Source organism: Dipodomys spectabilis, unplaced genomic scaffold (assembly GCF_019054845.1).
Source record: "Dipodomys spectabilis isolate Male_0828 unplaced genomic scaffold, ASM1905484v1 ptg000069l, whole genome shotgun sequence".
Lineage (NCBI taxonomy): Eukaryota > Metazoa > Chordata > Mammalia > Rodentia > Heteromyidae > Dipodomys > Dipodomys spectabilis.
In genome coordinates, this window is record NW_024870746.1 from 5,147,363 (window position 1) to 5,161,485 (window position 14,123).

Below are 14,123 nucleotides of genomic sequence, written 5' to 3' on the forward strand. Positions count from 1 at the left end.
CAGTTCCTCCAGCTGCACTGAGGAAGGAGAGGGTAAGACCCTGGTTCCAGGGTGAGGCTCCAGGATTGACAATTCCTCCTAAGGGTTTCCAGAGCTGAAGGGTCTTGGTTTGGAGAAAGAGGTGTTTGCAGTCATATTGAATCCTGCCAGAAACCTGAGCGAAGGGCAAGAGAGGGCAGAGGGGGTCTAGTCCTTCAGTGTGGGAGGGGCTCAGGCTCAGGCCTACTGGAATGTCGGACTCTCCATGGGATGAGATCTGAAGCCCTTGGTAGGAATTTAGTATTTAGCTCAAAAAAGGTGGATGGTGTGGATGCCTGAGAAGCAGAACTGAAGAAGACAGGAAGAGGATTAGGCTGAAGGAAGGACTTCCACTCTTGGTAGAGGATCATGGATGACACAGAGGTAGCATCTTCTCCTGGGTCTGGAGTGCCCTCTTGTGGTAAAATGACTTTAAGACAATAGAAGATCTAGGTCTGCCTTCCTCATCCTCTACCACAGCCCCAAGCCATGAAAGGCACTTATTTCTGCAGGATATGGCTATGAGATGATGGCTGCTTCCAGCTTCTAGGGGTTGGTGGAAGACAGCTTTTTATGTCTCTCTTGGGCTCTATGGGGACCTCTTCCTATTCAGACGCTGTCAGACTTTAGGATCCAAATGATAGCAGTTGGGGACAGGGGAGAATTTTGGGGCAGTTCAAAGTATGCTGAAACAGACACAGGATCTTGGAAAAGAATGGGCTCTCCATCCCTGGCAAGGACAAGCCCAGGTGGGGCACTCACCTGTAGATCATGGCATCCTGCAGGGTAGTCTGCAGACCCATTAAGGCCTTCATTAGACCCAAACAGGAGTCAGAGTCCTTGATCATAGTGTTTATCATCCTCTGCCTCCAGCTTCACTGTAACTCTGTGACACTGGCCCAGTAGATCAGAATCATTTGAGACCTCATTCAGCCACTTTTAGCCAAGGCCCAGGCTGGTAGGGCTGCGGGGATTGGCAGATATGAGACTCTCCCTCTGTCCCCACGATTATAGACCTGCCCTTTCAACCTGTCCCTTATGGAGTCAGCCTAAAGGCAGGAAGATCTTTTTGGCTCAGGACTTCTCCGCAGCAGGAGCTGAAAAGGATTTCCCAGTAGGAGCCATCCTCATCTTCTAAAGGGATAAAACACCAGAACTGGCAGCAGTCAGGCCCGAGTGTCTGATTCTTCCATGTTCAATGGTGTCTGAGCTTCTGGCTCATGCTGTCCAGGCACCTGGAAGGGAAGGGAACAGGGGAGGGGGATAGCTCCAAAGAGCTCAAGTTCACAGTTCAGAGATGTTTGCCATGGAAAAGAGCAGGAAAGAAAGGAAAGGAGGCAGATTAGATCACAGGAAGTAAGGCAAGGTAGGATCAAAGGGCATGAAGTCCTCATAGGTACAAGTTTTCTAGCTGTGTCTCACCTCCCAGTAAATCTGGTCCTCATAGCACTGAGAATCTGATGGGGAGTCCAGATATGGAAACCTCAGCAGGAACCCTGGCAATGAGAGGCATACGTGAGACTTTTCTACCATCTACCCCAGGGGGAAGTTGCTACCCAATGCCACAAGGCACAGAGGGACCAGGAGGCATAAGGGCAACATGCCCTGCTGCAGGCAAACAAGAGCTACATTTGCTGAGCATCTACTCTGTCTAGGCCCTATGCCCAGGGCTTAACAATACCTTCCAGAGAAATTGCAGCAACCCTACAAGGTGCCCTGTGTTACCAATGAAAATACAGAGGCTCAAAGAAGTTAAGTAACTTGCACAGTCAGTAATAGGCCAAGTCTTGTCATGAACCATAGTTCATAAGCTTTCTGTAGTTTCCCACTTAGAAGGGCCCAGAAAATGTTTACTGTATACATAAGTTATTAAGTGAAGGAACTGAACCTTAGAGGATGAAAATCTTGGGTGAGAGGACAGTGGGTATTCTGAGTCAGGATTTTTTTTTAAGACACCAAGGACAGCCTGACCCAGTGTCAGTGGTCAGTCAGCCTTTGTGGAAGGAAGGTTTGTACTCTCGCCTGAATCTCACAGATGATGGGGCCTGAGATGATGTACCTCAGCTGGGGAAGGGCTGCCCTCTAGTGGTCAGAGGAAACAGCACATGTGAACGAAACCCAAGGAAAAGGGACCAACCACTCCCACTTAGCAACCAGGAGGGAGCAAGCATCCACTTGTACCCTCTCATCCAAAGGCGGTCCCTTCCACCCAGGGAGATCCCTCTCACTTAGGGCCCCTCAACTTGATTCAGCTCATCACCTGGCACAAGTTAGGACCTCAATACATATCTGTGATAAATGAATCAATGTTGGGGTAGAGGATTCCAAGGCCCTTCCTCCAGAGGACTCCTTCTCTCTCTTCTCTCCATTTAGAACCTTCTAGCAGCCTGCCACCCTCAACCAAGACCACTCACCTCCAAGACTTCCGCCCACAAAGGCAAACACCAATGTGACAGACAGCCCAAAAAGCTGGTACACGGCTTGAGATTTGGCACTGCGCTGGCCCTTAGCTATGAGTGGAAACACATTCTCCAGGCTGCAGGAAGATCAAGTTATGGAGAACCAAGGGTAGGGATGTAGGAAGACACAGATGGAGTGTGGATCCAAGGCTAGTTATATATCAACATTCATACAAAGGACAGGAAGCAGCCAAAATGGCTTCCAGGGATCCTGGAGCCTGCCAGATAGAGTCATCCCCAGGCCTTTGCTGAAAGCAGGCCATAGACTGGAGTGCCATCCTGCTCATATGTCAGCAGATCCCACACATTTTTCAAGACCCAATTTGAGGTTCGCTTTTGCCTACTCTCTCCTCTGAGGCCTAGAATGTGCAAAAATAGATCCCCAAATCATTTGCTCAATGATCAGGAGAGCGGTCCCCAGGTTAGTCCCATTCTTTCCAGTTTCCTTATATGGTGAAAAAACTCCAGACTCTCACAGTATGGTAGATGAGTAGATGAATGAATGAATGAATCAAAACACATGCTGAGTTTTTTTTTTTTTTCATTATTGGCCCGCAAAGAGGAGAGGAAGGGAGATCATTCCAATGGAATAACTTATGTGGGCAAGGAGAAACTCACCCATCTCCATAAGCTTCATGGGTGGCCAGTCCAGCCACAAGGACTCCCAGAAATGCTCCCAAGACCCCTGGCATACCGTGGAGGTTGTGGACGCCACAAGTGTCTTCAACTTTGAATTTTGACTCTAGGATGGGCTGGAGGACAGGATGGGTAATCAGGCTCACGTTTTCCCTCCCACACCCACCCTAAACCTGCTGGGGAGGTAGAAGTGACTCCATGTTCTACCAGGGCTCTGAGATGTTGCTGTACCGTTAAGAACTTGTACCCCAGTGTGGAGATAGTTCCAGCCAAGAAGCCAGCAGTAAGAGCCCCAAAAGGTGTCAGCATCATTTCCCCAGATGTCCCCACCACAACCCCTCCAGCCAGTGCTGCATTTTGGATGTGGACCTAGGGGAGAAGGAAAGGGCAAAGTTTTAGAGGCCTTTCAATCACCACACCACCTTCAACCCAACCCCAGCTCTTATAGTGGCACCTACTGCTTGTGGAAGAAGTCCATCTGCCATCTAACCTCTAGCTCTCCTGCTCTCTTCCCACTCTCCCCACCACCACCAGGACAAATAGAACCCCTTGTGCTTGTTTCCTTGGAGACTTCCCTGAACCATCTCAGACCTCTCTACCCCCTACCAGGCTGTCCCTCTGCTTCTTTAAGACCTCCTCTTCATACCATGTCAAGTCGCCCATCACCGCTGACAAGGGCTGAAAGGGCAAAGGTGCTGAGAGTGCTTGCTGTCAGGGAGTAGTATGTGTTGAGGGCTGTCCGATGCTGCACATCCCCCAGTGATGTGGGTGCAGAGTTGAAGCTAGGCCAGAAGATCCATAGGAAGATAGTCCCTAAATGGTAGGCCATGAGAGAAAGCAAGTGGCTCACCCACAAGTTTCAGACAAAGTCACCTGCTCTCTGCAGCCTCAGTTTCCTCATCCACATGTGAAACTGATAATAGTATTATTTCATAAAGTGAGGGTTAAAGGAAGTGATGCTGTGTGTGTGTGTGTGTGTGTATGTGTGTTTGTGTGTGTTACATGGGGCTTGAACTCAGGGAAGACCTGCTGTCTCTTAGCTTTTTTGATTAAGGTTGGTGCTCTGCTTTTTTTTTTGTCGGTTGTGGCCTTGAACTCCTAGGACTGGGGGCTGTCTTTGAGTTTTTTTGCTCAAGACTAGCATTCTTCTACTAGAGCAATATCTCCATTTCTGGCTTTTGGGTGGTTAATTGGAGATGAGAGGCTCACAGATTTTCCTGCCCAGGCTTGCTTTGAAGTGTGATCCTCAGATCTCGACCTCTTAAGTTGTAAGGATTACAGGTGTGAGCCACCAGTGCCCAGCTGGTGCTCTACCATTTAAGCTACAACCCTAATTTTGGTGATTAATTAGAAATAAGAGTCTCACTGACTTTACTGCCTAACCTGGATGAACTGTGATTCTTAGATTTCAGTCTCCTGAGTTGCAAAGATTACAGACAGAAGCTATCAACAGCCAGCTGGAATACTGGAAGGTGTTTTTGTTTTTTGTTTTGTCTTGTTTTTTGTCAATTGTGGGGCTTGAACTCAGGGCCAGGGCACTTTCCCTGAACTTTTCTGATCAAGGCTATTGCTCTACCACTTTGAGCCTCAGTTCCACTTCTGTTGTGGGGGTGGCTAATTAGAGATTACCGTCTCACAGATTTTCCTGTCTGGACTGGCTTTGAACCATGATCCTCAGGTCTCAGCCTCCTGAGTAGCTAGGATTACAGGTATGAGCCACCAGTGCTCAGCTCTGAAAAGGTTTTAAGCAGGAGGGAAATGGATTTGGAAAAGTCTCTGGGTGTGGATGGGTAGATGTGAGTGCCCCAGGGCTGAAACCAAAGAACGTGTTACAAAACTTGTAAGAACGATGAGCTCACACCTCAAGGCTTTCCATACAGAATCCAGGTACGAAGGGAATTCCCAGCCAGAACCCTGTGGTCCTGCGGTCCACCCCAGGAACCTTGACTGTAGATAGTCCACACCGGCCCACACCCCAGGCATCTGAAACCAGTCATCCTATGGCACCCCACCTCAGAAGGCCTCACCAATCATGGCAAAGAGGTCCGAATGGTAAACAGAGCCCTGGCGATGCTTGCTCTTCTCTAGTTGGGGCCTGTAAAGGACCCGTGAAAAGACCAGCCCGAAGTAGGCACCAAATGTGTGGATGGTCATGGAGCCTCCAGCATCTCTTACCTGCAGAAGTAGAGCTGAGATGGAGAGACAGCCCTGGTCCTCACCCAAACACCTGCACTAAGCTTAAAATCCCAGTCTTGACCACCCACGCCCTCACACAATGCCAGTCCAGACTCACCCCCAGGAGGCTGAGGAGCACAAACTCATTGACGCCAAACATCACCACCTCCAGCAGGGCCATGAGCAGCAGCTGGACAGGCCCAGTCTTGCCCAGAACTGCTCCGAAGGAGATGAGCACCGCCCCGGCACAGAAGTCAGCGTTGATCATGCTGTAGTGGCACAAAATGGGAGGAGAGAGACAGGGAAATTGCTCCTGGGCTTCTGCCAGGCATGACACAGGGACAGCACAACACAGGCAGGGGAAGGTGAAGAGGCCAAGGGAGAGGGGGCGCTCTCCCCTGGGAGCCACAAGGAGTTACTCTACCCTTCCTGAGAGAAGTCTGAGCTAAGCTCAGTGACATGGCTGACAAAACTCACACTAAGTGGATGAACCAGAATGTGAGCCAAGAGTTCATCTATGCCTTGCCCTTTTCTACTATGCCAGCTAGCCTTGAAGCTCTTGGGAAATATGGGCCCTAAAAGAGTGGAGCAGTGGAACACAATGTGTGGGCTGAGATTGGAAGAAATCAGAACAGGCAGGAAGGGCACTAAAGAGATCAATTGATGAATCAAAAGCAGGGGTCAAAGATGGGTGTAGGCGACTGTAATCCTACTTAGGAAGCTGAGACCTGAGGATCCTGGTTCAAAGCCAGCCCAGGCAGACAAAGCTACAAGACTCTTATCTCCAATTAAAAATCTGGAAGTAGAGCTGTGGCTCAAGTGGTAGTGTACTAGCCTTGAGCAGAAAGCAATAAAAACTCAGGGATAGTGCTCAGGTCTTGATTTCAAGCCTCAGTCTCCATCCCAGCAGAAATAAACAAACAGGAGTCAATGACTCATGTCTGTAATCCTAGTTATCCCAGAGACTGAGATCTAAGGATCGAGGTTCAAAGCCAGCCCAGGCAGGAAAATCTGTGAGACTCTTGTTTCCAATTAACTACCAAAAAGCTGGAAATGGCTCTGTGGCTCAACATGGCAGAGTACTAGCCTTGAGCACAAAAGGTCAGGGACAGCGTCTTGGCCCTGAATTCAAGCCCCAGGACTGGCAGAGAGAGAGAGAGAGAGAGAGAGAGAGAGACAGACAGACAGACAGAGAAGAGAGAGGGAGGGAGGGAGGGGAGAGGGAGGGAGAGAAAGAAAGAGAGGGAGAGAAAAACCAGGGATCAGGAAGCACACCAGTAGGACAGTGAAGGGAGCCAGAGGCCTGCTGCTGCTCACCTCTCCACACCCACATAGATGTGACCATGGTGGAAGGAGTGGAAGAACCCCTGCACCAGTGTGGACCACTGCAGGGCAAAGGCGGCCAGGAGGAAGGTGAATCCCACGCTGCTGAAGCCATAGCGCTGCAGGAAGACCATGAGGAAGCCGAAGCCCACGAAGATCATGACATGCACATCCTGGAAACCTGCAGCAGGCAAGGGGCATGTGGAGGCATTGGAGTTGCTCTGGCCACGGTTCATAAACCTGTGCCTATGCTCTGGCTGTACCAGCCAGGGCTACCTATAAAAACTTCCCAGGCATGGCAGGGCCTCCCAGGCTTGAGCCACCTGAGCAGAGCTGACCAGCTTGGAGCAGTGGGGACCAGACAACCCCTGCTGTCCTCCGGTCAGAGCAAGGGACTAGAACCTTCTACTCTAATAATTTGTTCATTGAACTTGGTACCTGATGCTTTCACTCATTAGCTAGTGCTCTACCAACTGAGCCTCATTTCCAACCCAGGACAGTTTATTTCCCTCTTTTCTTGCTTTCTGGAAAGCTCAGTGCTGAACTGACATGTCAACTGAAACAGTATAGGCCTTTATAGCATTTGTTATTTCAGAAGTTCTGTTCTATTTTTGTTTTTCTTCCTTCTATGGGATATGCATACCTAATCTAAAATTTTTAAACCCAAAATGCTACAAAATTTAAAACTATACTGAGCACCAACTTGTTGCCCCAAGTGGAAAATTTCATACATAACCTTATTTAATGGGTTGAAAACTGCAATAACACTGAAAATATTGTAGAAAATTACCTTCAGGCTATTTGTATAAGGTGCATATGAGACATATTAAATTTCTTGTGTAGACTGGAGCCCTAGCCCCAAGATACTTCATTATGTTTATGCAAGTATTTCAAAATCTAAAACACTCGAATTTCAAAATAAGGTATATTCAAAAAAATTTAGGTAAGGTATATTCAACCTGTCCATCAATTTTTTTGTTGTAAATGACCTCAAATCTCTTGTAGAAAGAAACAGATTCTAGGGCTGGGAAGGTAGCTCAGTGATAGAGTGCTTGCCTTGCATGCATGAGGCCCTGGGTTCAATTCCTCAGCACTACCTAAGCAGAAAAAGCTGGAAGTGGCACTGTGGCTCAAGTGGTAGAGCACTAGTTTTGAGCTGAGGACAATGCCCAGGCCCAGACTTCAGGCCCCATGAACAGATTCCAAAGGGGAAAAAATGAAGTGTGTGTGTGTGTGTGTGTGTGTGTGTGTGCATGTGTGTAACCATTGGGCATTGGGGCTTGAACTCAGAGCCTTACACTCTCCCTTGTTTTTGTTTTTTTTGTTTTTGGGTCTAGTCGTGGGGCCTGAACTCTGGGCCTGGGCGCTGTCCCTCAGTTCTTCAGCTCAAGACTAGCACTCTACCATTTGAGCCACAGCGCCATTTCCGGCTTTTTTCTTATGTGATGCTGAGGAATCGAACCCAGGGCCTCGAGCATGCAAGGCAAGTACTCTACCACTGAGCCACCTTCCCAGCCCCTCCCTTGGTTTTTTCACTGAAGGGGGGGCTCTACCACTTGAGCAATAACTGTATTTCCAGATTTTTGCTGATTAATTGGAAACAGAAGTCTCTGCCTGGGCTGGCTTTGAACTGGGCTCCTCAGAGTTCAGCTTTCTGGGTGGCTAGGGTTACAGGCATAAGCCACTAGTGCTCAGCTTTTTTTGTTTAATCTGAAAAGGCATCAGGAAATTATCAAACAATTCAATCAATAACTTTGTGAGGAGCAAAGTTCTTTGCTTTTTTGGCGCCATACAGAAAGATAGGAACTGAGTTTTCAAGCGGAGGGTTGTGTGTTGGAATTAGCGGCCAGCAGTACCAGCAGCCAAGGAACCAGGGCCTAAAAGCCTCTGGCCTCACTAAGTAACCCCTACAGGGCTTCTCCAGATGATTGTTCAGGCCTCTCGGCCTGACTTCTTTTCTCCTGAATAATGAGTAAAGAGGAGACCTTGCCTTTCTGTGCCCAAGGACAGTAAGACATCAAAGGGAGCTGGGTCATGGTGCTCCAAGCCCATTACATGCACAAACTGTTCTGGAACTTGTTTTAAATAGTGATAGTGTTTATATCTCCTTACCCAGGTTTGTTTGGAGTCAAAACTCAATATCTGGCCATTCAACTGGAGTCTAAGCATCAAGTGGTTTCTCTCCCTGGGGAACATTTCATACCAAGAGTCTCCTTGGGCTCTGATGGGTAAAGGGCTAGTACAATGAGAGATGGGATGATGGCTAGGATGATCCTCTCCACCCTTCAGGAGCATGAGCCTACATCCTGCCCTCTTATATCCCCCCAATCTTTGATTGGAGTAGATAAAAACTCCTTACTTAGCCAGGTGCTCAGTGACTAACATCTGATATCCTAGCTATGCAGGAGGCTGAGATCTGAGGATAGAGGTTTGAAGTCTTTCAGAGCAGAAAAGTCTATGAGTGTCTTATCTTCAATTAACCATCAAAAAGCCAGAAGTGTAGCTGGTGCTAATGGCTCATACCTGTAATCCTAGCTACTCAGGAAGCTGAGATCTGAGGATTGCAGTTCAAAGCCAGCCCAGGCAGGAAAGTCTGTGAGACTCTTATCTCCAATTAACCACCAGAAAACTGGAAGAGGCACTGTGGCTCAAAGTGGTAGAGTGTTAGCCTTAAACAACAACAAAAAAATGAGTTCAGGGACAGCACCTAGGCCCTGAGTACAAGCCCCATGACCAACAAGAACAAAAAACCAAAAAGAAGTAGAGCTCTCTCCTTGAGTGGAAAAGCTAAAGGAGTGTGTGTCCAAGCCCTGAGTTCAAGCCCTAGTACTAGCAAAAAATAAAATAAAATAAACCAGCTACTAGTTCATCCCTTTTTTAATTTACGGTATGACTTTGGGCAGGTCACATGTTTCTGAAACCCTCCCCAACATTTGAAAGAGGTGGATCAGATGCCCTGATGATTTTTCCTGTACACAAAACACAGCCCTTCAGAGTGGCCATGCCCTTGACACTGGCCAGTCCCGGAGCTCACCAACAACTGCACAATTTCCTTTCATCTCCCAAATCAAAGGATGGTGGCTGCACCTCCCTCTGGCCCTGAACCTTTCCCTTGGACACAAGGAGAGGTGAGGACCGGGTTCATCAAAGCTCTGAGCACTAGAGACCTCTCTCCTGCCCAACCTTTCCTCACCACAGGGTCAAAGTCCACAGGGACAGGAAGCTAGAGCAGAGAAAGAACACAAATACAGCTATGTCCTTCTTACTGCACTGTGTGTCTGAGATCTAGCACTGCTGAAGGGCTAGAGGTTGGACTCCAGGAGGCTTTGTAACAGGCAGGCAGGGTTTTGAGGTCCTGAGTGAAGACCACAGAAAAAGCAAGCCAGGGGGTGGAGTTGGGGGCCAAGGAAGATAACGAAGTCAGATTCATGGGCAAAAGACCTTCCTTTTCTTTCTTTCTTTCTTCTTTTCTTTTCTTTTTTTTTCTTTTCTTTCTTTTTTTTTTTTTTTTTTTTTTGTTGTTGTTGTTGGTTGTGGAGCTTGAACTCTGGGCCTGGGCGCTGTCCCTCAGCTCTTTAGCTCAAGGCCAGCACTCTACCACTTGAGCCACAGCACCACTTCTGGTTTTCTGGTAGTTTACTGGAGATAAGAGTCTCACAGAATTTCCTGTCCGGGCTGGTTTTGAACCATGATCCTCAGACCTCAGCCTCCTGAGTAGCTAGGATTACAGGTGTGAGCCACCAGTGCCTAGCAAGGCCTTCCTTTTCTAGCCTCTGGACTCTTCCTTCTGAATTCCCTAGCTCTCTGGACAAACACATGACCCAAGAGTCAGCAGCCCAGCTTTGTGGCTCTGATTTTGATCCTAGCTTACAACCTGCTCATTTTGCCTAGCCAGGGCTGGGGATGAAATGTGAGAAGGAAAGAAGCATAGCCTCTTCTGCCATTGATGGCTAGGTCTAGTGGGTCTAGCGGCTAGAGAGTCTAGTGTCTAATACCTAAGACAGAGAGTAACCAGCCCACCCAGTATATCCCAATCTTCTTAGCTTCATTTTGCTGTGGCTAGGATAAGGTGAGGTGTGGCCAGTGTCACCAGCTCTGCATATAGAAAGTAATGTAATAATAGCTTGGGAAGTTTTATAGGAGACTCTCACATCTTAGGTCTTGCTTGAATGAATATCCTTTAAACTAAGGCATCTTTTTCCCTATTGCTCAGATGGAAAAAACTGAGGTTTAGAGATCTGCTGAGTATTTATTATGTCTATAGTTTTGAGGTTTGGCTGACTAGGGCATGAGTTACAAAGTAGCCTCCCCAAAAAATCTTGAAGAAGCTGTATCTCCATAGAAATATTAACCTCCTCTTCCTGAATCTGTGTGTGTGTGTGTGTGTGTGTGTGTGTGTGTACTGGGGCTGGAACTCAAGGACTGAACACTGTCCATTAGCTTCTTCACTCAAGATTGGTACTCTACCAGTCAAGCCACACCCCCATTCTCCTTCTGAATTTTGTCAACAGGAAAGCAACCTGTGGTTCAAGGAATAGCCTAGCAAAATCCAATACGGCCAAATAGAAGGAAGGACAGGAGTGTGGCTAAAATGGGGCTTTAGATCTGAATTCAAATCCTACCGCCATACCCAAATCCCACTTGATCCTAAGTCAACCACTTAATTCCCCATAGCCCCACCTTTGTCTCTTACATGCTAAATGAGATCATGGCTGGGCCTTCCTCAGCAGGGTACTTGGATGGTGGCCTACTATAAAAGAAGAATGCAACTCTAAGTCCAAGGATTCCCATTTCAAGGAGAGGTGCCCACACAGGGGCAGATCAGAGCACCTAAAAGCCCCCTCCCAAACACCTGGGGCTTGGAGGCTTTGCGCCCCACGCGTCCTCACCCGCACTCACTTGGGTAGCGAAAGTAAAACTCATTGTCCGAGTTACTGTGGTTGCCCAGGTGCCAGGCGGCAGCGTCGGTTTCGTGGTTGTAGCGGACAAAGATGGCAAAGAGGATGGCGGTGATACCCTGGAAGAGGAGGCAGAGCAGGGGCAGTTGCAGTCGCCGGCCCGCGGCGCGGCGGGGAGACTCGGCCATGGGACCGGGGCTGTGTAGGTGCAGGCTCTGGCTGGGGCTCCTGGCGCTCGGGACCAACTTGACACTCCCAGGTCCGGCATGCCAGACAAGTTTCGCCGGACGAAGAACCGCCCAGATGAGGCCACGCCCTCGCTAGGCCACGCCCTCGCCGCTGTAGCCTTGTGTTGTAGGGAAGGAGGGGGCGCTAGACTCGGCGTCCCACAGCGTTAGGTGAGCGGGGACTGGGCGCGGTTGGTCTTCCTACCCCGGTGTCTTGTGCGCTAGTTTGACCCCAGCTCCCTGAGCTCTGTCCTGGTTGGGTGAAGTCCTTGAAAGTGACCCTGAAAAGGCGCATTTTGTTCTGCTAGGGCCCAGCTGCAGGACCTGGTGGTGGGTGGAGAGAGAGAGAGGACCTGCTCCCCTCGTATTTGGTATTGAAGAATCCCAAATCTGGAACTAAGGCCACCCACTCAGTTAAACAGGCCAAGGAGTCTTTATTAACCGCGCCTTGGCTACACCCCACTAATTGGGTAGTAGGATTCGGTGAGTTCTTTTTCCCATGAGGGTCTTTTAAAGGAAAAACCACATGCTGGGGAGGTGTTGTCAAAGCAAGCAAGCAAATTTACAGAAGCAAAACATAACCTTGGGCTGCAGAAGCAGAAGCAAAACATAATCTTGAACTGCGGAAGTAAAAGTAAAACGTAGTCTTCAGCTGGTCAGCAAGACCATTACAAAAACCAAAACATAACCTTGAGTTGGGGAAAGCTTTTAGCTAATACAGCAATTCAGTACAGCTGGTGATAAACCTCAGAGTCTTCGGTGGCCTTCAGAAAAGTTTGTGATAAATTGCAAAGTTGTCAGCCTGGGAAACTTGAAAGAGGGAGAGTGTTCTTTTGCTTTTTAGCAAGGATGGAAAAGGCTTAAGCTGACTAATGGATTTTTGACCTGGAGTTTCTCTCTACAGAGGGGTTCTGCCTTTAATATTTGGCCCTATTTTTAATAATCAATAATTCTGTTTCTTTTCCTTTTATTCTTTTGTGCTGGTTCTGGGGCTTGAACTCAGGGCGTGGGCACTGTTCCTGAGCTCTCTTGCTCAAGGCTAGTGCTCTATCACTTGAGCCACAGCACCACTTCTGGCTTTTGCTAAGTATGTGGTACTAAGGAATGGAACCCAAGGCTTCATAAATGCTAGGCCAAGCACTCTACCACTAAGCCACAATCCCAGCCTTGTTCTGTTTCTGATTTCACATTTCGCGGTATTTCACAGGCTGGATGGAAGGAGTCTCTTCTCTCAAGATCTACATCCACTGGAGTCCTAGCAGGCACATAATGGGGTGTCAGACTTGTATGGAACACTTACTGTGAGCCAGACTATATAGGTGAATGGATGATTCCCACGCTCCCTTCCACCCAATAGGCTATTGTTGGACAGATCCTGTAAGAAAACACCCACCTCACAGACCTAATCTCCTCTATGGCAGCGCCTGCGCAGTAGGTAAAGCACGCTCACTTCTAGCCCCCGACCATATAAAAGGGGTCTCCAAGGAGCCAGAGAGCGCCATTTTCTCCCTTTCTTCATGAGAACTTGCCCTTGTCAACTCTGCTGGCAATAAATCTTTTCTTCTACTTGACTTCGGTCCTCATGGGCTTTTGGGTTATTTTCTTTGGAGTTACTTTCTGCCTAGGTTACATTTTTCCTTCAGATCCTGAGAAGGGAATTTGACTATCACTAGGGTAGTAAGTCTGTGATCCTGAGATACACAGGTACTATGGGGGCTCAGGAGGAGGGGCTTCAGATCCCATAAGGTGAAGGCAGACTGGGAATGGACATGGAGAATCTTCTCTGGGAGGTAATGTTTGAAGGCAGTCTGGAATCACCTAGGAACTGGGCAAAGGGAAAAGGACAAGGGGACATTTCAGGAAGTGGAAGCAGCACAGACAGCAGTCTGGCAATATAAGAGGCTGGTGTGTTCAGAAACTGAGGCTGGGTGGAAGAGTCTGGAAAGGCCTTGAAGGCTGTGTTGAGAGACATGGCTTCTACCCAGTGGGTGTTGGGCCACAGAAGTTCTGGAAGGAGGTAAGAGACCCTAGTACTACTGGTTCTGACACCTGACAGTTGTAAGAGGCAGGGACTACAACAGCACATGGTGTTCTTGAACCTCTTCTTTTTTCCCTTTGCCCTTTCTCAGTTACTCTCCTCCTTCCCCTCAGGGACTTGAACCTCCAGCATCTCCTGAACTATGGAAGACAGTTAGATTCTCTATGTCCAGTTTTCCTCCCTTAAGTACCCAGGTAGGGCACATGTGGGAGCAAAGTTCAACCTCTGGTAGCATAGCTTCCAGCTGGCCCTCAAAGCCACTATTCAGAGCCTCTCACTACTTGCTCAGCAGGAAGGCTGATTTCTGGCCCCTTCCAGGTAAGGGAGATGTCTGGTCAGCAGTCCTATG

General features: G+C 48.5%; 1 protein-coding gene across 1 annotated transcript; it reads right to left on the reverse strand.

Annotated features, from left to right (window-relative positions):
- Positions 1 to 855: 855 nt before the first annotated feature.
- Positions 856 to 11,763, reverse strand: Rhbg (Rh family B glycoprotein). Its single transcript, XM_042681641.1, has 10 exons — positions 11,511 to 11,763; positions 6,606 to 6,792; positions 5,407 to 5,557; positions 5,141 to 5,288; positions 3,760 to 3,926; positions 3,345 to 3,482; positions 3,096 to 3,229; positions 2,433 to 2,554; positions 1,441 to 1,514; positions 856 to 1,253 (listed from the first exon to the last, which is right to left on the reverse strand). The coding sequence occupies exons 1-10, from the start codon at positions 11,695 to 11,697 to the stop codon at positions 1,185 to 1,187; spliced, it is 1,377 nt and encodes a 458-aa protein (XP_042537575.1). The 5' UTR covers positions 11,698 to 11,763; the 3' UTR covers positions 856 to 1,184.
- Between the last annotated feature and the right edge of the window lie 2,360 nt (positions 11,764 to 14,123).

Coding starts and splice junctions, on each gene's coding strand:
- Rhbg (XM_042681641.1), bottom strand. CDS start 11,697: ATGGCCGAGTCTCCCCGCCGCGCCGCGGGCCGGCGACTGCAACTGCCC. Junction 3,927..5,140: donor GGACCTCTTTGCCATGATTG/GTGAGGCCTTCT, acceptor CCTACCATTTAG/GGACTATCTTCCTATGGATC. Junction 1,254..1,440: donor AGGACCAGATTTACTGGGAG/GTGAGACACAGC, acceptor CTTCCCTTCCAG/GTGCCTGGACAGCATGAGCC.